Below are 26,766 nucleotides of genomic sequence, written 5' to 3'. Positions count from 1 at the left end.
GTGAATAATCTTCTTAATGTACTGTTGGATCCTATTGGCTACTATCTTGTTGAAAGTTTTTGCATCTGTGTTCATTAGGGATATTAGTCTATAATTCTTGTTTTTGATGAGGTCTTTGGTTTTGGAATTAAAGTGATGCTGGCCTCATAAAATGAGTTTGGAAGTATTCCATCACTTTCTATCCTTCTGAACAACTTTAGTAGAATAGATATTATTTCTTCATTAAACATTTGATAGAATTCCCCTGCGAAGTCATCTGGCCCTGGACTTTTGTGTCTTGGGAGGTTTTTGATGACTGCTTCAGTTTCCTCCCTGGTTATTGGCCTGTTCAGGTTTTCTATTTCTTTCCATTCCAGTTTTGGTAGTTTGTGGTTTTCCAGAAATGCATCCATTTCTTCTAGATTGCCTAATTTATTGGCATATAGCAGCTCATAATAAGTTTTTAAAATCATTTGTATTTCATTGGAATTGGTTGTGATCTCTCCTCTTTCATTCATGGTTTTATTAATTTGAGTCTTTTTTCTTTTTAATAAGGCTAGCTAATGGTTTATCTATGTTATTCTTTTAAAGAACCAACTCCTGGTTTTGTTTATCTATTCTATAGTTCTTCTGGTCTCTATTTCATTGAGTTCTGCTCAAATCTTTATTATCTATCTTCTTCTGCTTGGTGTAGGTTTTATTTGCTATTCTTTCTCCAGTTCCTTTAGGTGCAAGGTTAGCTTGTGTATTTGAGTTTTTCCCAGTTTTTTGAGGGATGCTTGTATTGCGATGTATTTCTTCGCAAAAGCAGTCCTTTCTTAGGACTGTATCATGAAGATTTTGAACAGTTTTATCTTCATTTTCATTAGTTTCCATGAATCTTGTTAATTCTCTAATTTCCTGGTTGACCCATTCATCTTTTAGTAAGATGCTCTTTAACCTCCACGTGTTTGAGTTTCTTCCACATTTCTTCTTGTGATTGATTTCAAGTTTCAAAGCACTGTGTTCTGAAAATATCCAGGGGACAATCACAATCTTTTGGTATCAGTTGTGCTTGAGAAGAATGTGTATTCACTTGTGTTTGGATGGAAATTCTGTATGTATCTGTGAAATCCATCTGGTTCAGTGTATCCTTTAAAGCCCCCATTTCTTTGGTGATGTTGTGCTTAGAAGATCTGTCATTTGCAGAAAGTGCCATGTTGATGCCTCCTACTATTAGTGTATTACTATCTAAGTATCTGTTTACTTTGTTTATTAATTGATTGATATACTTTGCAGCTCCCACATTAGGGTCATAAATATTCATTATTGTTGGGTTCTTGTTGGATAGACCCTTAAAGTATGATATAGTGTCCCCCTTCATCTCTTACTACAGTCTTTGTGATAAACTTTAATTCATCTGATATGAGGATTGCTACCCCAGCTTTCTTTTGAGGACCATTTGAATGGTAAATGGCTCTCCAACTTTTCATTTTCAGGCTGGAGGTGTCCTTAGGACTAAAATGGGTCTCTTGTAGGAAGCAAATAGATGGGTCTTGCCTTTTTATCCAGTCTGAAACCCTGCATCTTTTGATGGGATCATTTCGCCCATTCATGTTCAGAGTAACTATTTTAAGATATGAATTTAGTTTCATTGTAATACCTATTCAGTCCCTGTTTTTGTGGATTATTTCTTTGAGCTTCTTCTTTTACAGGGTCCCCCTTAATATTTCTTGCAGAGCTGGTGTGGTGGTCACATATTCTTTCAGTTTCTGACTATCTTGGAACCTCTTTATCTCTCCTATTCTGAATCATTCCTTGCTGGATAAAGTATTCTTGGCTTCATGTTCTTCTCATTTAGTACACTGAATATATCCTGCCAGCCCTTTCTGGCCTGCCAGGTCTCTGTGGAGAGGTCTTCTGTTATTCTGATATTTCTCCCCATATAAGTTAAGCATCTCTTGTCTCTCACTGCTTTAAAGATTTTTCTCTTTAACTTTGGAATTTGCAAGTTTCACTATTAAATTCGAGGTATTGAACTGTTTTTATTGATTTTGGGGCAGAGACTTCTCTGGATCTGAATGCCTGTTTCCCTCCCCACATTAGGGAAGTTCCCAGCTATAATTTATTCAAATATGTTTTCTGGCCCTCTGTTCCTCTCTGCATTTTCTGGAACCCCAATTATACGTAGATTATTCCTTCTGAGGCTACATTTATTTCCCTTAACCTTTTCTCATGGTCTTTTTTCCCCCCTCCGCTTCCTTCCTTGCTTGCTCTCAACTTGCCTTCTATGTCACCCACTCTTTCTTCCACCTCATTAACCCTCTTCATTAGTGTCTCCAGTTTGGATTTCATCTCATTTAATTGATTTTTAATTTTGACCTGATTAGATCAAATTCTGCAGTCATGAAGTCTCGTGAGCCTTAATGCTTTTTTTCTAAGCCAACAAGTACTTAAATGGTCCTCTGATTGGTTTTTCCTCCTGACATTAATGTAATCCAATTTTGTAACTCTGGGGAGAGGAGGCTGTTTCTATTCTCTTCTTTTAAGTGAGGTTTTCCTTCTATCATTTTGCATCAGTGCAATGCCAAAAACAAGTTGTTTTGAACACGGAGTATCCTGTCCTCAAGCTGGTCTTCTGGGAGGCCCTTGTGCTGATTTCATTGTCAGCACTTGAGCTCTCTGCCCCAGCCTGCTTGCAAGGTACTCACAGATGTTTTTACCCCGTGGGACCCCAGGGAGGAGAACACAGCAGTTGCTATGGCCAACTCTGAAGCATGATTCAGCCTCCCGCAGAACTACGGGCTCGGGGCTCTCGCAACTCCGTCCGCAGGGCCTGGAGCTCCGGGGCGGGGCCGCTGATCTGCTCAGCTCAGGTCAGAGCGATCCTTGCTGTCCATGTGCCCTCCCGTCCTCAGCCTGTCCGCGGAGCCGATCCTGGCTTTCCCGTCTGCCCGTGGTGATCGCGCTCCCCTCCCCCGCTGCGACCCCCCCTCCCAGGAGCCGCTCCCCCGAGCCCCCCGAGCTGCCCGGTCTGATACTTAAGACAAAATTCAACATTTAGTCCCCACCGTGCGCGCTGCAGCCCTTAGGTAGCTCGGCGCACTCCCTCGGCGCAGGTGTCTGTTAGTGTCCCAGGGACCGAGGCAATCCCCATGCCCCTCACTTGGGTCCCTCTCCAACTCCCTAGCGAGCCCCAATTCCCCGACCCCCGGGAAGGTTGTCAAGGCTCCTGCTCCTCCGGACGGGCTCTCCTTCCGTGGGTGACACTCGCCACCCCTCAGCCCGGCTCCTCGCGGGACCCCTCCCCCTCGAGGCCTTTTTCCTTTATTTCTTTTCCTTTTCCCCTTCTCCTACCTTGATAAAAACACGAACTCTTTCTCACGGTACATTCCCGCTGTCTCTACTATAACATCTCAGGCTGAATTCGTAGATTTCAGGATAGGTGGGTTTGAAGTTTACTAGGTAACTTGTTGGGGAAGGTATTGGGGACCCTGCTCTTATCCGAGCCATCCATTGCCCCTCCCTCCCATGAAGTCTCTTGAATCCTGTTATGCTTTTTTTCCTAAGCTCACCAGTAGCTTTACAACTGTGCTTCTGAATTGGCTTTCTGGCATTAAATTGTGATCCAAATTCCGTAACTCTTTGGCAGAGAGTACTGTTTCTGTTTGTTTCTTTTGTGGTGAATTCTTCCTTCTAGTCATTTTGCTCAGTGCAGAGTGGCTGTATGAGTGGACTGAGTCAAGAATATCAACCAGGACCTAAGTAAATTTCACCCTAGATGATTCTGACAAGGTCAGAGACCAGAAAATGAAAACAAAGATCAGAACAGAATAAAACAGGACCACTAAAGTGAAAATCAAATTTGAAAACAAAGTAGTAAGAAATAAAAGTCCAAGAATCCCAAAGAAGTAGAAAAAAAGAAAAAGAAAAAAAAGAGAAAAAAAAAAACAAAAGAGGAAAGAAAAGAAGAAAAAAGAAAAAAGGGGTGGACTGGGAGATGGTGGTGGTGAAGGAGTTGTAGTGGAGGGAGAATGTAGTCTACCTGAGGGGCCATAGAGGGTGATCCTCTTGGTTCTGAGTGTATTAAGTTCTGTATGTTAGAAGATGCTCAGTCTCAAATTTATATAAACCAGAAATACTTGTAAAAAGCCCCAACATTGACCCCCAAAACAGAAATGAGATAAAAGAGGGGGACAGAATGGAAATGAAGAGAAAATATAATCTTACAGAATGAACCATCATCGTATTGCACTTGGTTCTGGGTGCATGCTAGTCATGTTTTAGAAAGTATTTACTTCTGCCATTGTAGAACAAAATGAGGCAGAGAAAACAAAGAAACATATCTCATATATCTCCCAAAATTCAATTCAGTATGTTGAAGGGAATCTAGAAGTGGGAAATAGATCTAAGACATGTAGTTGTAGAAATATGAAAGTCAAAAAGAAAGAAACTTAAAAATGAAGAGGTGGTAATCTGTTGTAGTTAAGGTGGGAAAAGAGAAAAAAATATTGGAAATATTTAGTCTGATGTAAAAATAAGTTGTACTGGAAAAAGGGGGAACAAGGGGGGGTACCCTCTTGTTCTATATAGTATAAATCCCTCGACTTCCCTTGGAACTTTCCAGCACTGCTTGTTCCAGATCTTGCTCTTCCCTTGTTCTTCTAGCTGGTCTTCTGGGGGAGGGGACTGTTGTTCTGATTCTCAGGTGTGTGCACCTTCGGGAGATGCCCTGCCCCCTACTGGGTGCCGGGCTCAGTGGGAGTTATTTACCCTGTGAGGTCTCTGTTCCCTGGTGGCCCCGCCCCTCCCAGGATCACGGTGAAACATGGAGGGGCAACAACAATGACGACGGCCAGCTTTCCAGCTGTGGAGTCAGCTCTCCGCTAGCAACTTCCGCAGTCTCCCAGTCCGCACTGGACTAGGTGCTCCCAGGGCGGTCCGCTGATCTACACAGCTTGGGGGCGCCCGTTGGCAGGAGCGTCCTCACTGTCCTGTGCCCTCCCCGCCTCCACCTGTCCCGGGGGGAGCGGAGGATTGTGGGCTGTGTTGCTTGGCGCCCTGGGATCGGGGCCCTGTGCTGCTGGAATAGTGCTCCCGGGCCGCGGCTCCCAAAGGCAGCAGGGCGCAGACCCCTCTGTCTGGAGCCCCCGCCTGACCCACCGGCTTCTCCCCGAGGCCCCGCTGGGTGCGTGCTCCAGCCCTTTACGGAGTTTGGCCCACAGTGAGTGGCGGAGTTCCCTGCTAAGTGCCTTTTAGTCCGGGAAGAATCCGGTGCGGATTTTTAAAGTTCCTGCTTCTCCGGCGTTGGGCTTTCCTGTCCTGGAGGCTTTCGCTGCTGGGCTGTAGCCTGGCTCCTGGCGGTGTCCCTCCCGCAATTAATTCTTTTTTATTTTATTTTTTTTCTGCCTTCCTACCTTGCTAGAAGTGAAAACCCTTCTCTCTGTAGCATTCTGGCTGTTCTTTCTTTAAATCCCAGGTCGAATTTGTAGGTGATCAGGATGTTTTGAAAGTTATCTAGGTAAGTTGGTGTTGCCAGGTGAGTTGAGGTCCCCTACTCTCCCAAGGTTCCTTCTTTTAACATTTTCTTTCTATTTAGAGAATTTTCTTTGGCCATTGTGATAAGTAGGTCTGCTCATCATAAATTCTTAGTTTTTCTGCATCTGAGAATGTCTTGATTTCCCCTTCATTTCTGAGGATATTTCTGCTGGATACAGAATTCTGGGGTGATAGTTTTCTTTCAGTACGTGAAAAGTGTTGTGCCACTATATTTTGGTATTCATAGTTTCTGATGAGAAGTCTGCTTTTATTAAAATTGTTTTTCCCCTATAGATAAGGAATCATTGCTCGTTCCCTACTTTTCAATATTTTTTTCTTTGACTTTAGTTTAAGAAGTTTGACTATGCTGTGTGTTGGTTTGGATTTTTTTGTATTTACCATTTTTGAAATTTATTTAGCTTCTTGAACTTGTACATTTATATCTTTTATGAGATTTGGGAGGTTTTCAGCCATTATTTCTTTAAGCATTTTTTCATACCCACCCTCTTTCTCCTCTCCTTCCAGGACTCCCTCCAATGACACAAATATTGGATCTCTTGTTATAGTCCCACAAGTCAGTACAGCTTTGTGTATTATTTTTCACTATAATTTCTCTCTATTGTTCAGATTGGGTAATTTCTGTTGTTCTGTCTTTAGGTCACCAATTCTTTCCTCTATCCCCTCCATTCTGCTGTTAAGACCATCAATTGAGCTTTATATTTTGGTGATTTTATTTTTTTAGTTCTAAAATTTGCATTTTGTTCTTTTTATCTTCTATTTCTTTCATAAGACTTTCTATTTTTCTTGAGTTTCTCTATTTTTTTTCACTTCAAGTGTCTTCAAATTGCACATTGAAGCATGATTACAATAATGGTTTATTATAATATTTGACAGATGATTCTAACATCTGTGTCATCTTGATGTTACCATTTGTTTTATCTTGTTTAATTCAGTTTGAGATCTTCCTGGTTCCTTGTATGATAAGTAATTTTCAGTTGAAGTTGGACATTTTGGCTATTATATTATTAGGCTCTGGATCTTATTTAAACCTGTTTTAGCTGCCCTTTTTTGATACTGATTTGGCAGGGTAAGAGGGATGTCATCTCATTATTTCCAGGTAAGGGTAGAAGTCTATATTCCCTATTCAACCTCAATTGACAGTCAAGTTGGGGGAATGAATCTTCATTACTGTTGGTCAAGGGTAGGATTTCCATCTCCTCATTAGGCCTCCACTGATGACTCCCTTGCTGGGAAGGGTGAATGTACCTTGTTACTGTTTCCCATCTGGCTTTCACTAATACTAAAATTTTCGGGGAGTGGGGTCTCATTTATGTTGGACAGTGGTGAAAACCCAACTCTCCTCTCAGCTTTCTCTAACATCACCTCAGTGTGGAGGTCATCTTGTTACTCCTGGGTGTGTGGAAGCCTAGGCTGCTCAGGTGATTTCTACTATTGGGGGCCTTATAAATGCTGAGGAATGATCAAGTTTCAACTCCTTATATGGTCTTCTATGTCTGGTGCCACCCAATGGAGATTTTGGGCACACCTTATGGCTTTGCAAGAGTGGATGCCTTTTTCCCATTCAGCCTTTGCTGGCATGGGTAAATGTGGGGCTACTGTTGTTTTCTATGGCTTTGACTAGAGTATAATGTTAGTTGTCTAAAAGTTTACTGTTGCTAGGTCTTTCTGTTCCTTGGACTAGTGAAAGCAGGCTTCAATTTGTGCTTTCTTTTTGTGTGCACCCACTGGTGTTTCTGAGTTGCTAGATTCTTCATCTCTAAGTTTGAGTTATATTAAGCAAAAAGAAAAATCAAAGAACTTACAACATGTTGTTCCTCAGCAACTGAAGTCCCTAGCTGGTCTGTCTTCTTTTCTCCACCCTCAAGAGTCTTCCTATGCTTGTTTTATATATAGTTTTCAGGGTTTTTAGTTGTTCTTAGTGGAGAGAATAGAGAAAAATATATCCACACCATCTTCCAAGAAGCAGAAGTTGTGTGTTATTTTTTTAAAATCAAAGTAATTCATTTGCACAGTTTAAAAAGTTAAGGCATCTATGATAAAAATATGCAGTTCCCTGCTCCTTCCTTACATATGCCTGGGTATTACTCTTTGGAAGCAACTACTTTCAACATTTTTAGCTGTTTCTTCTATTATTTACTTCCATGTTTCTAAACAATATGCTCACTCCACTACTTATGGCCTTAAAAAATTTAATATCTATTGATTTTTTTGTGGTGGTAGATAAGAATTTAGCTTTCTCATATATTTTACCTCATTTTCTTCATCCTTTCAATATAGTCATGTCACCACTTTTTCATTAAACTGATATCAGTGTTTATACTGTTACAGTAAATAGTATTCTTTAATTTTTTCCAAGTTGTTCTATCAAATATGCTTCCCACCTGTCCTTTCTCTTCTCTCAAATATTCCATCATATTAACTCATCTTCCATAAGGCTTCTATTCCTAACAATTTCTTTTCCTTGATGTCCTTTGCTCTCTTTTTCTTATCTGGACTGGTCAATACCTTAGCCTGTGGTACAGGTGTCATTTCTGGGACTTTTCTGAAGTTTCAGCACTGTGTCCCAGTATAGGCAAAACTTTCAACATTCATTTAGTTGGAACTTCTGTGAATACTTTTATTTTTATTTATTTTTTATTTAAATTTTTTTAAAATTTAAATTCAATTTGTCAACATATAGTATAACACCTAGTGTTTATCTCATCAAGTACCCTGCTTAGTGCCCATCATCCAGTTACCTCATCCTTCCACTGACCTTCCCTTTTGCAATCCTTTGTTTCCCAGAGTTCTGTGAATACTTTTTTAAAAATATTTATTTATTCATGAGAGACATACACAGAGAGAGAGGCAGAGACACAGGCAGAGAGAGAAGCGGGCTCCATGCAGGGAGCCCGACGTGGGACTTGATCCCGGGTCTCCAGGATCACGCCTTGGGCTGAGGGCGGCGCTAAACCGCTGAGCCACCAGGGCTGCCCTCTGTGAATACTTTTAATCTGGATACTCATGTTTTTCAGGTCTGGGAAATTGTCCTATGATATTTCTTTGAAAATTTCTTCTTCACTTTCTCTCTCTGTTTTTTCAGGACCTAACTAATTAATTAGTTGGATAATAGAAGTCTTAGGTTGATTCTGGATGACACTAATTTTTTTTCTATTTTCTGATTCCCATTAATTTTTGTCCTTTTGGGGAACTTTCTGTGATTTTATTTCTCATTTTCTATTGAATTTTTATCTTATTAAGTTATATGTATTGATTTTACATAAAAATGAATTATATTAATTTTTATTAAAGTTTAATTTTTTAAGTTTCTTACTTTTTTCCTGATTTTTTCATAAGATTTTATGTCTATTTCATGGAAGGTATACTTTTTCATATTTTACAGCTTTTCTCCTATTCTCTAAATTATTTTCTTTAGTTTCTTTCTTTCTGTTATTTTTGCTTTTCTTGTATGTTGAGGGCTTTCTTCAGTGATATAATGATAATTGGTTACCTGCTTATATGCAGGTTTGATGCTTAAAAGCTAAATGGGGGGTTTGTGTATATGGGCAGGGTGTATAGTCCAAAGAAGTTTACTTCTGATTGTTCAGATACTTCAATGAGGACCCAAACTGTCACTATGGAGAGGTCTTTTCTTTTAAGCCATGTGTCTCAAGAGTTGGCTCTTTCAATTACTTGCTTGAGGTTATTATTTTGGTTGTAGGACTTTTTGACCAGTGTAGAGGAAGGGGTATGCATGGGTGTCTGGTCATTTCATATGCAACATTTCAACTTACATTTAACTTTGTATTCATCCTCACCCATCATCTTTCCTGCTGTCCCTGATTCCAAAGATTTTTCAGTTCAGTTTCACCAGTTAATATATCTCCATTGGCTTCTGGCTTACAGCGTAGGTTCTGGCTGAGGAAGTTCTGTGAGTATGAGGAGGGGTGTGTGTGTGTGTGTGTGTGTGTGTGTGTGTGTGTGTGCATGTGTGTGTGCGTGCGTGCGTGTGTGTGTGTGTGTGTGTGTAGGGGGCAAACTTTGATTATTCCATATATACATTTTCAATCTATCTCATTTTTACACCAGAACTTCATTCCCACACATTGCCAGAAATTATACCTCTAAGATTTGAGCCTCTCCTGGATTCTGTGAATCTTTTCAGGCACCTTTTCATTAAAATCCCCTCTCTGAATATTTTAAAAGGTTATGAGCTTTTCTACGTTGCCAAATCAGTGGCCACTCTTTCATCTACTTTGTTTCCTAAAAAATGTCTTTAAATCTTTTATTAGCTGATGTTTCCTACCTTGTTTTCATTATCCTTGTTGGTCCTTCATTATGATGAAGAAATAAATATGCTTAAAAATATATTCCCCCCCAAAAAAAATATTCCCATTTTTAATTTTACCATATCCCTAGAACAGCACATTTAACACTTTAATGTGCATAAGGATCACCAACAGATCTTGTTAAAGTAAATATTCTGATTTAGTTGTTCTGGGTGGGGCCTGAGATTCTCCATTTCCAACAACCTCCAAGGTGAAGCTACCATATTATACATTGACTAATGATAACCTAAAGCATCTTATCTGCCTAAATTCTTTGATTTTTCTTTCTGTCATGTTTGGGAGGCATGTTGAAATTGGTTGGCTACTGTGGGATGTGCATGTGAGAAACTGAATTTGAAAGGCCATAAAAAACAGCCTCTTTACCAAAGGTACTTCCCCCCCCTTTTAACCAAAGGTACTATTAGGAAACTTTATCTATAGTTTCCAACACCCTAAAATGTTCTAATATTGACTATTATCTACCTTTTTTACTTTCAAATATACTATATATCCGTGGAAGGCATTTTTCCAGCTTTAGTGAGATATAATGTATGTATTATATTATATATATTTAAGAAATAATGTGATAATTTGATATCCATATATATTATATGATGATTACTATGATAAGGTTAGTTAACACATCCATCATCTCATGTATTTACCATTTTTTATATATGGTGAGAACATGTAAGATCTACCCTCTTAGCAACTTTCAAGTATATAGTAGAATATTGTTAACTGTAGTCACTATTCTGCACATTATACCCCCAGAACTTATTCATCTTCTAGCTGGGAGTTTGTATTTTTCAACCACTGTCACTCATCACCTCCTCCACAGCCCCTGGCAATCACCTATTTCTGAGTTTTTTTAAGATACCAAATTTAAGTGAGATTATATAGCATGTCTTTCTCTGTCTGACTTATTTTGTTGACCATGATGTCAATGTTATTACAAATGGCAGGATTGCTTTTTTATGGATAATAATACTACATTGTATATATATGTCACATATTCGAAATCCATTCATCCATCGAAGGATACTTAGTTTATTTCTGTGTTTTGCCTATTTTAAATAATTCTGCAATAGACATGGGGGTTCAAATAAGTCTTTGAGATAGTGATTCCATTTCCTTTGGATATATACCCAGAGAATTCCTGGATCATAAGGTAGTTCTTTTTTTTTTTTTTAATTTGAGGAACCTCTATAGTGTTTTCCATAGTGGTTGTGCCAATTTACATTCCCACCAACTGTACATGGGGTTCCCTTTTCTCCACATTCTTGTCAGCACTTGTTATCTCTTTTTGATTATAGCCACTCTAACCTGTATGAGATGATAATTTATAGTTTTGGTTTGCATTTCCCTGATGAATTAGTGATGTTGGGCACCTTTTCATGTACTGTTGGTTATTTGTATATTTTCTCTGGAAAACTGTCTAGTCAGGTCCTTTGCTCATTTTTAAAATTGAATTTTTGTTTTTGTTTTATTTTGTTTGCCATTGAGTTGTAGGAGTTCCTCATATATTTTGAATAATAATGTCTTATCATGTATATGGTTTACAAATATTTTGTTCCATTCCATATGCTGCCTTATTATGTTGCCTGTTTATTTTTGCTGTGCAGAAGCTTTTAGTTTGATGTAGTCCCTCTTGTTGATTTTTCCTTTTGTTGCTTGTACTTTTGGTGTCTTATAAAAAAATAAATCTTTGCCACGACTTATGCCAAAAAGCTTTTCCTCTATTTTCATCTAAGAATTTTATGGCTTCAGGTCTTATGCTTAAGTCTTTATTCATTTCAGGTTAATTTTTGTGAGTGGCGTAAGATAGGGATCTGATTTCATTTGTGTACAGGTAAATATCCAGTTTCCTCAATGCCATTGTTGAAGGGACTATTTTTCCCCATTGAGTATTTTTGGCTTCCTTGTCAAATATTAGTTGACCATATCTATATGGGTTTATTTCCGGGCTCTCAATTTTGTCCCATTGGTCCATGTGTTTGTTTTTATTTATGTACCATACTGTTTTGATTATTATAGCTTTGTAATACCATTTGAAATCAGGAAGTATGATGCCTCCAGCTTTCTTTTTCTTTCTCAGGATTGTTTTGGCTATTTTTGTTTATTCCCATAAAATTTTGAGATTCTGTTTTTTTTTTTTTCCTGTGAAAAATGCCATTGTGATTTTGTTAGGGGTTACACTGAATCTATGGATGGCTTTGGGTAGTATGGAAATTTTAACAGTATTAGTTCTTCTGATCCATGATCACAGAATATATTCCCATTAATTTGTGCCTTCTTCAATTTCTTTCATCAAAGTCTTATAGTTTTCAGTGAGATCTTTTACCTCCTTGCTTCAGTTTATTCCTAAGTACTTTATTGTTTTTGATGCTATTGTTAATGGATTGTTTTCCTTTTTTTAAAGATTTTATTTTTAAGCAATCTCTATACCTGACATGGGGCCTGAACTCACAACCCTGAGATCAAGAGTCTCATGCTCCTCTGAGCCAGCAAGGTACCCTTGGATTGTTTTTTTTTTAAATCTTTTTTCATACTTTGTTATTAGTGTATAAAAACATAACTGATTTTTTTAAGATTATTTATTTATTTATTCATGAGCAACACACAGAGAGAGGTAGAGTCACAGGCAGAGGGAGAAGCAGGCTCCATGCAGGGAGCCTGACACAACTGATTTTTTTTTAATTTTTTATTTATTTATGATAGTCACACAGAGAGGGAGAGAGAGGCAGAGACACAGGCAGAGGGAGAAGCAGGCTCCATGCACCGGGAGCCCGATGTGGGATTGGATCCCGGGTCTCCAGGATTGCGCCCTGGGCCAAAGGCAGGCGCCAAACCGCTGCGCCACCCAGGGATCCCCACAACTGATTTTTATATGTTGATTTTATATCCTGCAACTTTAAGTTTTTTGGTGTAATCTTTAATATCATTTCATATGCAAATAGAGGAAATTTTACTTTTTCCTTTCAATTTGGATGACTTTTATTTTTTTTCCTTGCCTAATCACTCTGGCTAAGACTTCCAGTGCTATGGTGAATATAAATGGTAAAAATGGATGAATACTTTTGTCTTGTTCTTGACCTTAGAGGACAGCTTTCATCCTTTCACCACTGCATATGATGTTAGTTGTGGGTTTATCATATACAGTCTTTATTATATTGAGGCACCTTCCTTCAGTACTCACAGTTTTTTTTAGCATGAAACGATACTGAATTTTGCCATATGCTTTCTCTACATCTACTGAATCATATGATTTTTATCTTTCATTCTTTTAATGTAATATGTCACATTCATTGATTTGTATATGTTGTATCATCCTTGTAGCCAAGGGATAAATCCTACTGTATCATGGCATATGATCATTTTATTACTTTTATTTTAATTTTTCTGGCATACGATCCTGTTAATATACTGTTGAATTTAGTTTGCTAGTTATTTTGTTGAGACTTTTTACATGTATATTCATCCGGGATGTTGGCTGTTTGTTTTTTTTCCCTCATGCTGTCTTTTTCTATCAGGGTACTGCTGATCTCATACAATATGTTTGAGAGTGTTCACTCCTCTTCAATTTTTTGAAAGAGTTTGAAAAGAATTGATGTTATTTCTTCTTTAGATATTTGTTAGAATTCACCTGTGAAGCCATCTGGTTCCAAGTTTTCTTTGTTGGTAGATTTGATTACGGCTTTAATTTTCTTAGTCATAATTGGTCTCTTCAGAATTTCTATTTCTTTATGATTCAGTCTTTCTAGGTTGCATATTTCTAAGAATTTATCCATTTCTTTTAGGTTGCCCAATTTTTTGGTTTATAATTGTTCATAGTAGCCTCTTATGATCCTTTGTACTTCTGTAATATCAGTTGTAATGTCTTTCATTTTTTATTTTATTTTATTTCTCTCTCCTTTTTTCTGGGTTAGTCTAGCTAGAGGTCTCTTAATTTTCTTTATCTTTTCAATAAACCAACTCTTAGTTTTATAATCTTTTCTGTTGCTTTCTATTCTATATTTCATTTATTTCTGCTTTAATCTCTATTATTTTTTCCTTCTGCTAACTTTGGGCTTAGTTTGTTCTTCTTTTTCTAGTTCCTTGAAGTGTAAGGTTAGGTAGTTTATTTAAGATCTTTCTTTTTCCTAATGTAGATATTTATAACTATAAACTTCTGTTTTTGTTTTTCCTTCATCTTATAAATTTTGGTAGGAATATTTTAAAGGACAGGAAAATATTATAATACTATATATTTTAAGAAAATATGCTGCAGTATCCTTTTAAAATGTCCAGTCAATAGTTCTATGTCCTGATTGTGGTGACAGTTACTCAAATTTATACACGTGATAAAATTTTATGGAGCTGTATGCCAAAAAATACATATAAAAACTGTTGAACTTCAAATAAGGTTTGTACCTTAGTTAATAGTATTATAGCAATGCTAATATCCTGGTTCTGACATTGTACTATGGTTATGTAAGATATTAACATAGGTAGAGACTGAGTGAAAGGTACACAGGAAATCTATAATTTTTACAATTTCTTGTGAGTCTTAAACTATTTCAAAATAAGATGGTATTCAAAAAGTCCATTCGAATGAAAAGATGCTCAACATCACTCATCATCAGGGAAATGCAAAACAAAACTACAATGAGATATCACCTCATACTTGTCAGAATGGCTAACATCAACAATACAAGAAACAGGAAGTGTTGGTGAGGATATGAAAAAATGTAACAATCTTGCACTGTTGGTTGGAATGTAAACTCATGTAGCCACTGTGGAAAACAGTATAGAGGTCCCTCAAAAAGTTAAAAATAGAACTACCTCCCAATCTAGTAATCATACTACTGGATATTTACCCCCAAAATACAAAAACACTAATTTAAAAGGATACACACACCCCTATATTTATAGCAGCATTATTTACAATAGTCAAATTATGGAAGGAGTCCAAATGCCCATCAACAGATGAATGGATAAAGAAGGTGTGGTACACATACACAATGGAATGGAATATTATTCAACCATAAAAAGAAAGTAATCTTCCCATTTGCAACAACATGGATGGAACTAGAGAGTATAATGCTAAGCAAAATAAATAAGCCAGAGAACGATAAATACCATATGATATCACTCATATGTGTAATTTAAGAAACAAAAAAAAAGCAAACAAAGGGAAAAATAAAGACAGACAAACCAAGAAACAGACTCTTAGCTATAGGGAACAAACTGATAGTTACCAGAGAGGAGGTGGGGGAGTAGGTAAAGTAGATAATGGGGGTCTAAGGAGAGGGTTGGGTAAAATAAATGATGGGGATTAAGGAGTGCACTTGTGATGAACACTGGGTGATGTATTGAATTGTTGAATTAGTATGTTGTAAACCTGAAACTAATATAACAGTGCATGTTAGTGCTCGCTTCGGCAGCACATATACTAATAAAAGAACCATGCATTTTAGCTACTGGAATTTTTAAAAAGTCCATTCAAGAGATAAAACAATTAAAGGAGGAAGTAAAGAACTCTACAAATTTCACCGTTGAGAAATATTACTATTAAGATTTGGAGCAACATTTTCCCTGATATCCCTATATTTATCAAGCACTTCTTATATGCCAAGAAACCCTCTAAGAACTTTATGTATGTTATCTCATCAATTTCTTACAATAGCCCTCAGTGGTCCATACCATTATTATGCTCATTTTACAGTGAAGAAACCAAAGCTGAGATAACTTGTCTAAGGCCATATAACTAGTAAATTTCAGAACTAAAATGCAAGCTGGGGTGTGCTTGATGCCTAAATTTAAGTATTCTTTTCTTCACTGTATTAATTATTCTAACAACTCCATGTTGATCACACCTGCCTTGTCTTCTTCCAAGTACTAGAACGTGACCTTCCTGAAATTTGTATTTATTGTTCCAGACAGCTACCTCAGTGGTTCCCATTAGGATGAATTCATACCACCCAATCTGCTTGTTCAGTCTTAGCATATATTATAACTTTATAAATTCTCCACATTTATTTTATTTTATTCTAATCTTTGACTTCCCAAGTTAGTCCTATATCTTTTTTATCTACAAAATAGGTGCCAAGAATTTTCAGCACTTATAGAATTTGGTACTAACATGTTTGCCTTTGGCTTATATATTTATAACTTTTCACTTTGTCTGATTTTAGCTTCTCTGGCCTTCTGTGCATTCTACCAGAATGATTTCATCTGAAAAATATTTAATTGGTTATATATAAACCATCCCCTTTTTGTCTTTAGACTTTTGCTTCTTTCAAACATGGAATCAATTTCTATAAGAGAGGTGTGGCAGGCCACATATAATGGTAGCCTTTCCTTGCCTCACTATTCAGTTTCTTTCCTTAGTATATTCTTCGATTTTGTTGGTATATCTGGCATTTCATTTCTCTGCAAGAGTTTGAGAAGGAAATCATATACCAAAGCCCTTTTTTTTGATCCAGACACATTTCACAGCCTTTGACATTTAAAAATTTCAGATAAATTCTAATCCTTGTCAGTCAAATATTGCCTATCCCTTTATTGCTGTTTCTAGCACTTTGAGAAGTATGAATTCTGCCAGTTTCAGCACCTTCTGCAGCTAGATTCCTTGTGTCACCTTGACGGCCATTTCCCCTTCCTCCCAGGTGCCACTGAAAACAGCAGCCTTCAAAGCTTTGCTGAAACTTCTATCCTCCAATGTTGTATTGAACTCAGCAGTGAGATGGCAGGGCTGATAGCATTTCTCTTTTTCAACAACTGGATCCTGCTGCTCACTTCTGGAGCCATCATGTCAGCTCTTCTATTAGCTGTCTTTTTCTTCTTTGATTGATACCCCAACATAAGACCATGGTCCTTCCTTTCTGCTCCAAAAATAATTCTGAAAAGAACTCCATGATCCAAATTTCTCATTTTGCATTTCTGTCCATTTTGTCCATTAAGGCCATCACCAGAAAATATTCTCTCTTACTCATCCATTCTCAAATATTCATAGGTTTTGCTTAGCTTTCCCTTCTTGTCTCCTTGACTCTGTATATAAATTCTTCTTATTCTTTGGTATTTCTTGTTTTGCTTTTGCCTTTTCTTTCTCTTCATTAAACACATCTTTTTTTTGGAATTTGTGCTTGACTCTATAAAGCCATTGGCTGGACTCTTTCCTTGGAATATTTTGTAGGTCATTCCTGTCATATCCTGAAAGTGGCATAAAAGTTCTGAGAATTTATTCTGAGGAGATAGTAATACATGTGCATGAAGATGTATGTATGTATAAAGTTTTTAGCACAATAATATTGAAATTGTGAAAAACTAAGTATAATCAAAATTTCTATCAATAAGAGAGTAAATAAATTTTGGTACAGTCTTATAATGAAATACTAAACATGCACTTGAAATGACAATGTAGAGTTATATTTACTGACATTGAAAAATTCTATAATATTTATTGAGTGAAAAGGCAGGTTAAAAACTAAACTATGGTATGTATGCTATATTTGTTAAACAGTGGTGATTCTAATTAGGCAGATTTGAGTGTAAATATTGGCTTCATCATTCACTAGCTGTCTGACTTTGGGCAAATTATTAACTTCTCCATATCTCAAACTGCACATTTGTAAAATGGGGATTATAATAGCACCTACCCCATAGGGTTATTTGTAAGGATTAAATTATGTAATTCATGTTAAGTGCTCAGAACAGTGACTGGTAATTATTTCCAGTATTTGAAACAAATAAAAATGTATATGAAAGTGCCTGCTTTAAGGGTGGAAAGTGATTGAGAGATCACATATTGGCAAATATCAAAATGTATTATGGCTTTGTAATGATGCTATTGAGTATGGGGGAAATGTCTCCTAAACTCTGAAATATTTTATCTCTAAGGAATGCCACATAAAGTTGGGAGGACTTCCCCTCCTAGTGAGGGATGGAGACAAGGTTATTTTTGTCCATAGGAACTTACAGATGTTTCCTCAAAACTCAGCACTACAACATCTCATCCCTTAGACAAAATTGTAGCTTAAGTAGTTTCTTCTGTGCTTTCATATTCCTTCCCTTTATACTGTCTAATCAGAAACCAGGGATTTCAGTATCATCATGGAACCAGGGATTTCTGAGGGTTTGTGTCAGATAAGCTAGCAGGTGGGATAGAGTTTTATGTAAGGAAACCTTTGAGTGCTGCACCTCACCACAATTCCCCTGTGTGTAAGGAAGACAACTTCAAGTATTTTGATATTTGAAGATGTTAACCATAGCTAAAGAGGCTTGTCACAGGAGGTATTCATAGAGTATTCAGCCCAACTTCTTGAGCAGGCTCCAGCACCTATTTCCCTTAGGTGAGAGGATGGGTCTTTCTTGTTTTTTCAGCATTCTTGATTTGGTTAAATTCTTTCCTTATTCAATTTCCTAGAACTTAACAGTTTCCGGACTTTACAGTTCCAGTTCTTTTTTAAAGATTTTATTTATTTATTTGACAAAGAACACCACCAGGGGGAGTGGCAGAGGAAAAGGGAGAAGCAGGCTCCCCACTCAGTGGGGCTTGGTCCCAGGACCCTGGGATAATAGCCTGCCAAAGGCAGACACTTATCAGACTGAGCCACTCAGGTGCCTCAAAAGTTATAGTTCTTTAACTTGAACTGTTCTGACTCATTCATTTTTAGGGAACAAATTATTTTATTAAAAATAGTACTTTTGTCTAACCATCTGTAATTAGAAGTTTCCAAAGGGATAAGAAGTGTACAACTAGTGCTCAAAGTGGATATGGTGGGTATATGTTGATTTCTTGAATATTTTTCTTATTGAAGGATGGTTGACACATCATTAGTTTCAGGTGTACAACATAGTGATTCAACAAGTCTATATAGTATGCTATGCTCACCACACATATAGGTACCATATGCTATGCTCACCACAAGTATAGCTACCATCTGTCACCATATAACACTTACAATACCGTTGATTATATTCTCTATGCTCTGCCTTTCATCCCTGGGACTTATTCATTCCACACTGGAAGCCTGTACCTCCCATTCCCCTTCACCCACATTTTCCATCCCCTACTCCCCTCCTTTCTGGCAACCATCAGTTTGTTCTTGGTATTTATGAGTCTGTTTCTGCTTTTTGTTATTATGTTTTTTTAGATTACACATATAACTGAAATCCTATGGTAATTGTCTGACTTATTTCACTTAGCTTAATACCCTTTATGTCTATCCCTGTTGTCGCAAATGGCAAAAATCTCATTTTTTATGGCTGAGTATATTCCACTGTATGTACATTCCATACCTTCTTTATCTATTCATCTACTGATAGACATTTGGGTTGCTTACATATCGTAAGTAGCCAAGAGTATTGGGTATTTCTTTGAGTAAATACCCATCAGTGGAATTATTAGATCATAAGGTATTTCTATTTTTAATGTCTTGAAGAACTTCCATACTGTTTTCAAAAGTGGCCATACCAATTTACATTCTCACCAACAGGGCATGAGGGTTCCTTTTTCTCCACATCCTTGCCAACACTTGTTATTTCTTGACTTTTTTATTTTAGCCATTCTGATATGTGTCAGGTGATATCTTACTGTGTTTTTTTTTTAATTTTTATTTATTTATGATAGTCACACAGAGAGAGCGAGAGAGGCAGAGACACAGGCAGAGGGAGAAGCAGGCTTCATGCACTGGGAGCCCGACGTGGGATTCGATTCCGGGTCTCCAGGATCGCGCCCTGGGCCAAAGGCAGGCGCTAAACTGCTGCGCTACCTAGGGATCCCCTTACTGTGGTTTTGATTTGCATTTCCCTGATGATGAATGATGTCGAGTATCTTTTCATGTGTCTGTCATTCATTTGTATATTTTCTTTGGAAAAATGTCTGTTCAGGTATTCTGCCCATTTTAAGTTGGATTATTTGTTTTGTGTGTAATTTCCTGAATATTCTTTAAAAATATATGTCAGGGGATCCCTGGGTGGCTCAGCAGTTTAGCGCCTGCCTTTGGCCCAGGGCGTGATCCTGGAGTCCCGGGATCAAGTCCCACATCAGGCTCCCTGCATGGAGCCTGCTTCTCCCTCTGCCTGTGTCTCTGCCTCTCTCGCTCTCTCTCTGTGTCTCTTATGAATAAATAAATAAAATCTTTTAAAAAATAAAAATAAAATAAAAATATATGTCAAAGAAACATGAATTGGTTGAAGATACGTACAGTATCAAGTGATGAAAATTCAGTGTCACATATAAGTTAAGCTTCATTCTTCAGGTATTCAATAAGCATTGTGGTATTTACAATGTAAGAGGCATAGTACTAGACTCAGTGAGCTGAATACATAGCTGAAAAAGGTACAGTACCTGTATAATCTGTTGGGGGCTATAAGACATATGTCCATAGGTAGAATGTGTTACAGAGCCAAGGAAACTAATAATTCTAGGAGCTCAAGAGAAGAGACTGATCTCTTCTGATTGAAAATTTATGGAGGGGATACCATTTGGACAACATCTTGAAGGACAAGTGAGGAGTGGTATTTCCAATGGAGAAAATGGCATGAGCAAAGACATGGATTGTGGAAAGAAGTTTTTTTTTAAAGAGAATTATGATTAGTACAATTGGATAGGAGGGGGAAAATGACTAGAAAGGTTGAATCATAGAACGTCTGGCCTTGAAGGTTCATTTGAGATAATTTAATCTGTCCCTCTCATTTTATAGGTGGAGAAGCATGCAACTTGTTCAAAGTAATCAAGCTGGTTTGTAGTAGTTTGGCATTATAGCTTTAGATGGTAAGTAAAAGATATTTCAGTTTATTTGATAGTCGGCAGAAAACCTGGGGGTTTTTGATCAGCGGGCTGATAACAGCAGATATAATAATAATAGCTTATACTTATTGCATGTTTACTATGTACCAAGCCTGGGGCTAGCTTGCATGTGATATCTCATTTACTTCACTCTGGGAGATAGATACTGTTATTAGCCATATTTGAAAGATGAACGAAATAGTGCTCTTTTAGGTTAAGTGAATTCCCCAAGCTCACAGAGCTCATAAATAGCAGAGCTGAGATTTGAACCCAGTAGTCCTTCTCCAAAGTCTAAGCCCTGAATGACTATACTAAACTACCATCAAAATGATGCATTAGGAAGTGGCAGTAGCCAGAGGATGAATAGGAAGAGGAGAAAGAGTAGATATAGGAAGACCAGATAGGAGACCACTGTAGTATTTCAGGAAAGAGGTGATTAAGGCCCAAATTATAGGTGAGAGTTATTGGGATGGAAGAAAGGGAGAGGCCCAAGAAGCATTTTAAAAGAAAACTTGATAGATTGGATCAACTGTAGGGAAGGAGGAAAGAAGTTATTAGGAAACTCTCTGAGTCAAGAGTGTGTGATTTCCAAAGGAAAAGAATGCAAGTTTAAAAACCATCAATAGAAGTATAATAGCTAGAGAAGGAAACATAACAGCTTTGCCTTAACAGCTATGGTGAAGCCAAATTTAAAGCATCCAATTCTGAGACTTGAGGAGATTGATAAGCTGAAACATATTTATAAAAGGATCACTAGGATTGTGAAAAGACTTGATGGCTACCAGTCATAGGTAAATAGGGCCTGATTAATTTGGAGAAGAGAAGGCATAGGGATGGTTGTGATAACTATCTTCAGATGTCTGAAAGACTGTTATAGAGAAGTAAAAACAGATTCCATTTTTTGTAAGGTATCATGAAGCAGAAGCAGGGCCAACTGGAAGAAGGAATCAGGAGATATACTTTGGGCACAATATAAGTAAGAAATATACAGAAGTGGGAACTGTGCTGATAGGGAAAGGCACAGTTAAAGGTGTTGGTGAATGAATGCTTTGGAAAAGTGGTTAGTCTGGCTCTGGCTCTGGAATGATCTAAGAATCACCTAATGACAACTTGTTGAGAATGCTGGAAAGGAGATTCAAGTAATAGGTGGCTAGACAAGGTAAATTTCAAGGATTCTTCCAAGACTGAGATTCTTTGGAATTGTGGTTGGAGAAAGTTTGAGAACTTAAAACTCTAGCATTTGTTCTCAAGCATGATGAACTAGAGCAGGGACTTGTGGACCAAGTCTCTGGAAAGACAGTATATCTATTAAGTATGTGTAGTCCTGAAATTGAAAAGAGATAACTCAGGCAGATTCTTTCCAGTGACCAAAATGTATACCCAGAAAAGAATGGTGCTACTCTAGATTTAGTCTCTGAGTTGGTCAAAGTCATTTCTAGGAGATGACAAAATGAGATGAGTCTTTTGGATCTTATTTTTGGGGGTGCCTCAGTGGCTGCTCATAGACACAAGGAACTGATTCAGTGACTCACACATCAAAAGGTAGAAAGAGGTGCAAATATCCAATGGGTAAAAAACCATGTTATTTCCAACAGTATGCAAAGTAGGACTAGGGCAGGTGGGCTGGAAATAACACTCTCCTGCCTTTTCCCTGTCCATTCTCAGACTCTGCCAACTCTTCACCTTTGAATCAGGGGAGTGCTTGTACACATATTTTGATTTGCCTCATGTCTTACCCTTAAATTTATTGTTCCATATCTTCTTCTGACCTCAAAAATGGTCAGAATCATAAAAGATCTTCTTTGCAGGAATAATTTGCTGCTTGGTTTGTGGATCTCTCTGGAGCAAAGAGGATAAATAGGTTTTATATTTGGGGCCAATTCTGATTGGGTAGAAATGGCTGCATAAGGCACTACAAGGAGAAGTCATTTGAGGCCTCATCTGAGCACAGCGGGAAAGAAGGCCATGATCGATTAATGATGTCTGCTCTGTAGGTATGGGATGGGGGATTGATAGAATGCGTGTCTCAAAAATATACTATCCTTAGAGGAGAAAGTTGTAGATTTCTGCCAAAAACTATTATTATCTGCACCTTGCTAGGTCAAAGGGCTAAAACACATGACTACTAATCCCTAATCGTCATGTATTTTCTGGCTATCAGCATTAGATATAACTTGAGCCTTGATTCTGGCCACAGTATTATTTCCTGACTGTAGTTAAAGCTGAGTCCTGGCCCTGACCACAGATTGAGCCCCATTCTGGCCAAAATTTGCACCTAAACTCCAGACAACTATTACACAAATGACCATTATCAGATGGGTTAAGGTAAACCCATTCTCATTACTGGAGACACAGTTCAAGGCCTATGCTTTACTAGAGGTGGGTCAGTAGCTGTGTTTTTTGTCTGTGAAGAGCAGGGCATTATTGATACAGCAATATGCTTGTCAGTGTTTCTTCCCCAATAATCCAAATGCAGAGAGCACAAATGCTTTACTGCCATGGGAGACAGTCTTTTTTTTTTTAATGGAAAGAAAAAAATGAAACTCAGGTAAAAGAAGTAATTTCCTGTGACTGTGAAAACATAAAGCAAATGCCTGAACATGATTTTAAATGGGTCTGTGAATGTGGCTGATGGAAGGAAGCTTTCTTTCTTGGAAAGGACATATACAGTGAGTGCTGCTGGGTACAGAGCACATTAAGGTGCCAGGAAGCCAGGAACCATGTAATGCAAGTCAGTTTCTATTAAATTAATAGACTTCATATAGCTACCAATTCTGGTCTGGATAAATGGGTTTTTAGAATAATAATTTCTAAAAAATCATGTAGTGACTTGATAAGGTAGTAATAAAACTGTCAGAGTCTCCACTTTGACTGAAGCTGGGTTATAATAGGGGATTTAAAAAATATCTAAATATTTCATAATGTGAGGAGAGGAGGAACCAAGGAATTAGACCTCCATTTGATCTCTGTACTGGGGCAGGGGAGGTGGGGCCTTTGAAAGCAGCTCTGTCCAATAGAATTTTCTGTAATAATTGAAATGTTCTGTTTCTGCATTATCCAATACAGTAGCCACTGACAACCTATGGTTATTGAGCACTTGAAATGTGGATAGTGTGACTGAGGAACTTAACTTTAAATTCTATTTAATTGTAATTCATTTAAAATTAAATTGCCATAGGTGGCTAGTGGCTACCATATTGCACAGCACAGCATAGAATTTAGGTCAATTTCCAGATCCCAAAGCAATAAAAGTGTAAGGAAAAGAGAACAACTAGAAAATCCATATGTCTAAGCTCAGTTTATATCTCTATTGAGAAGAATAGGCTTTTGTTAGCTTTAGATAGACACTTCACCTTGATTTTAGATGAGAGCATGCCAATATTTGTGGAGTATGTGTCTCTGTGATCAATCTAAGGATGTGGAAAGTTCAAACATATTATCCTTTACTAATGAGCATTAATGATTTTAATGAAAGTAATGCATCTTATGTAAAGCAGAGAAATAAATATTTCACAAGAGAAATGTAAATAAGATTTTGATTAAAGAATCTGCTAATGTTTCTTCTGTGCTGTGGATATAATAACTAGAGTTTCGTCTTTATATGGGACATTTATAATTCAGTTAAAGCCAAAAAACTTAATGTCTATTTAAATATCATACTATTGGTGACTTGGACTACAGCATGAAACAGGAAAAAATGATATACCATAAACCAAATGAATGTCTTTGGGTGTAGTTTGGCTAATGAAGCAGAACTTAGACTTGATTAGCTTCCATTTATCCTACTGTTCCTTTAATTATTATAATTTTGAGGCATAGCTCTTGAATTTGCAACTTGTTTCCCATGTGCTGCCTTTATGCCTTTTAATTTTCCCCACTTTATCATAGTGCATTCATTCAAATACTACCTTTATGCTTTTTAATTTTCTCCGCTTTATCATAGTGTATTGATTCAAATAACTTGAAGAAGTCTACTGTAGCTGGTGCATTGATTATAATGGGGTATGATAAAAATAATAGCAGGGCAAGACTTTGAAGCCATGTTGAACTATTTAGACTTCATCCTAGAGCAGTGGGAATAACATGAGGTTTTTAGAAATGAACTGCAGCATGGGGAATGAACTGGAGAGAGGAAGGGAGGCAAAGCCTTGATCAGTTACAAGGTTAGTACAATGGTTAAGGTGAGAGATGATGATGACGACCTAAGGTGATAATTGCAGTATAGGTGGAAAGAAGTAGATAGATTGAAGAAATATTTAAGAGGTATCATTACTAGAACTTGTTGAGTGATTAGATGAAGGATTAGACTGTACTCCCTGTGGGTAGCCTCTGCTTTTGCCCTCTGCTTTTCCTGAGATAAGAGTCATCACTCTCATTTATCCCACAAATAAAACCACTTCCATTGATGGGCAATGTGCATTTAGCTGAATATTTCAGCAAGGGGGAAAGGAAGACCTGATTACATGGCATACCACAGAGTGAAATTTAATCTGATTCCTTCATTGGAGATATGTCTTTCAAAGTCTCCTATCTAACTCTCCTCAGATCTTTCCTCCCTTCCTTATTCTACTCTTCCTTTCTCCTCAGTTCCTCTGCTTTTTTTTTTTTTTGCCTCCTCCTGGATTTTATTTTACCTCTATCCCCTTTCTCTTGTTTTTAATAAATTTTATTTTTATTTAATTTTATTTTTTAATTATTATTTCTTAAAGTAGGTTCCATGCCCAATGTGGGGCTTGAACTCATGACCCTGAGATTAAGAATTGCATGCTCTACCAGCTGAGTCAGCCAGGCACTTCTGTCTCCTTTCTTTTTTTTTTCTTTAATTCATAAATTTATTTTTTATTGGTGTTCAACTTGCCAACATATAGAATAACACCCAGTGCTCATCCCATCTAGTGCCCCGCTCAGTGCCCATCACCCAGTCACCCCCACCCCCCGCCCACCTCCCCTTACACCACCCTAGTTCGTTTCCCAAAGTTAGGAGTCTCTCATGTTCTGTCTCCCTTTATGATATTTCCCACTCATTTTTCCTCCTTTCCCCTTTATTCCCTTTCACAATTTTTTATATTCCCCAAATGAATGTGTCTCCTTTCTTATAGAGAGAAATTGAACATTTCTCTGAGCTTCTTCAGTTTACATCCTTATATAGCAACTCAGGCTTACATTTTGTTTGAGATTTTCATCTTTAGAAATCAGGAGACATTACATATGACACTCAATATTGCTTTTTTTTTTCTTTTGCCTTCAGCTCCAATATGACTACATATTGCCATTTATTGATCTTGTCTTCATTTAAAGTGTGATATTTTGATATTTTGTTCATCATGTATTTTGCATTATTTTTTATAAAAAGGTTGCATTAAAATATTATTTATCTTGATTTTGAGTCTTTGGCTGCCTCCTTACACTTTGCATCCAAGGGCAGTGCCTCGCTTATCCTGGCCTTTGATAACCTTTATGGATTTTAGAAATACATTTTAATGTACTTTATACAAGTATAATTTTCCTGAAATACAGGCTTTCTTGAGCCACTCAATCTGACTTTTTGTATATTAATGCTTCTTTCTGCCTATCAGAAGGTGATGTTAGAGGAAAAGTTAGGAATTGACTTTACTCAAGAATACATGAAGCAAATAGTTGGTCATGCAAGTCAGGGTATGATTAAGTGGTAACTGTGGGAAACAGTGTTTGATGTTTTAGAAGGCAGGAAGATGGGCCTGGGTAAGAGAGATCTGCAACTAGAAACAAAACAAATATGTCTGGGAGATCTCAACTCAGTAATGGATTCAACTCCGTGTCCAGAAAGGTCTAGTATGGGCAACAAGAAGCAGTTCAGGTAGATGGTCAGCATCAGGAGATCATCAAGGGCACAATTTTCCTGGAAAGGAGAACAGTACTGCAGAATTTAGAAGTGGAAAAAATGCACAAACAGAAGATATTTGGTGAGGTGGAAACCTGGTGACAACTGGATCTGATGGCTTTAAAACTGGAAGAAGGGGAAATGAAACTTGGGGATGATTAGCACTCTTTGCCCTGCATGATCAGAGCAGGGAAGACCATCAGCTGAACCCCTGAACTAATGTTCTGTCAATTTCCTCCTTGATCAGAAACATGTTGGTCCCAAGCTTGTGGCTCATTCTGCAAATGGCTTTAGCCAAAGGGAGTGGC

The 26,766-nt window shown here is 37.5% G+C and overlaps 1 protein-coding gene across 1 annotated transcript in view; it reads left to right on the top strand.

Moving 5' to 3' along the window:
- SMARCA1 (SWI/SNF related, matrix associated, actin dependent regulator of chromatin, subfamily a, member 1) overlaps positions 1 to 26,766 on the top strand; it is a 312,201-nt gene that overhangs the window by 195,340 nt on the left and 90,095 nt on the right. The window contains exon 25 of the mRNA XM_055338586.1: positions 20,513 to 20,583. Coding sequence (XP_055194561.1) covers positions 20,513 to 20,542 — 30 coding nt within the window. The 3' untranslated portion in view covers positions 20,543 to 20,583. The remainder of the gene's footprint in view (positions 1 to 20,512; positions 20,584 to 26,766) is intronic.

This window comes from Nyctereutes procyonoides, unplaced genomic scaffold (assembly GCF_905146905.1).
Source record: "Nyctereutes procyonoides isolate TBG_1078 unplaced genomic scaffold, NYPRO_anot_genome, whole genome shotgun sequence".
Lineage (NCBI taxonomy): Eukaryota > Metazoa > Chordata > Mammalia > Carnivora > Canidae > Nyctereutes > Nyctereutes procyonoides.
This window is presented reverse-complemented; position numbering and strand designations above follow the sequence as displayed.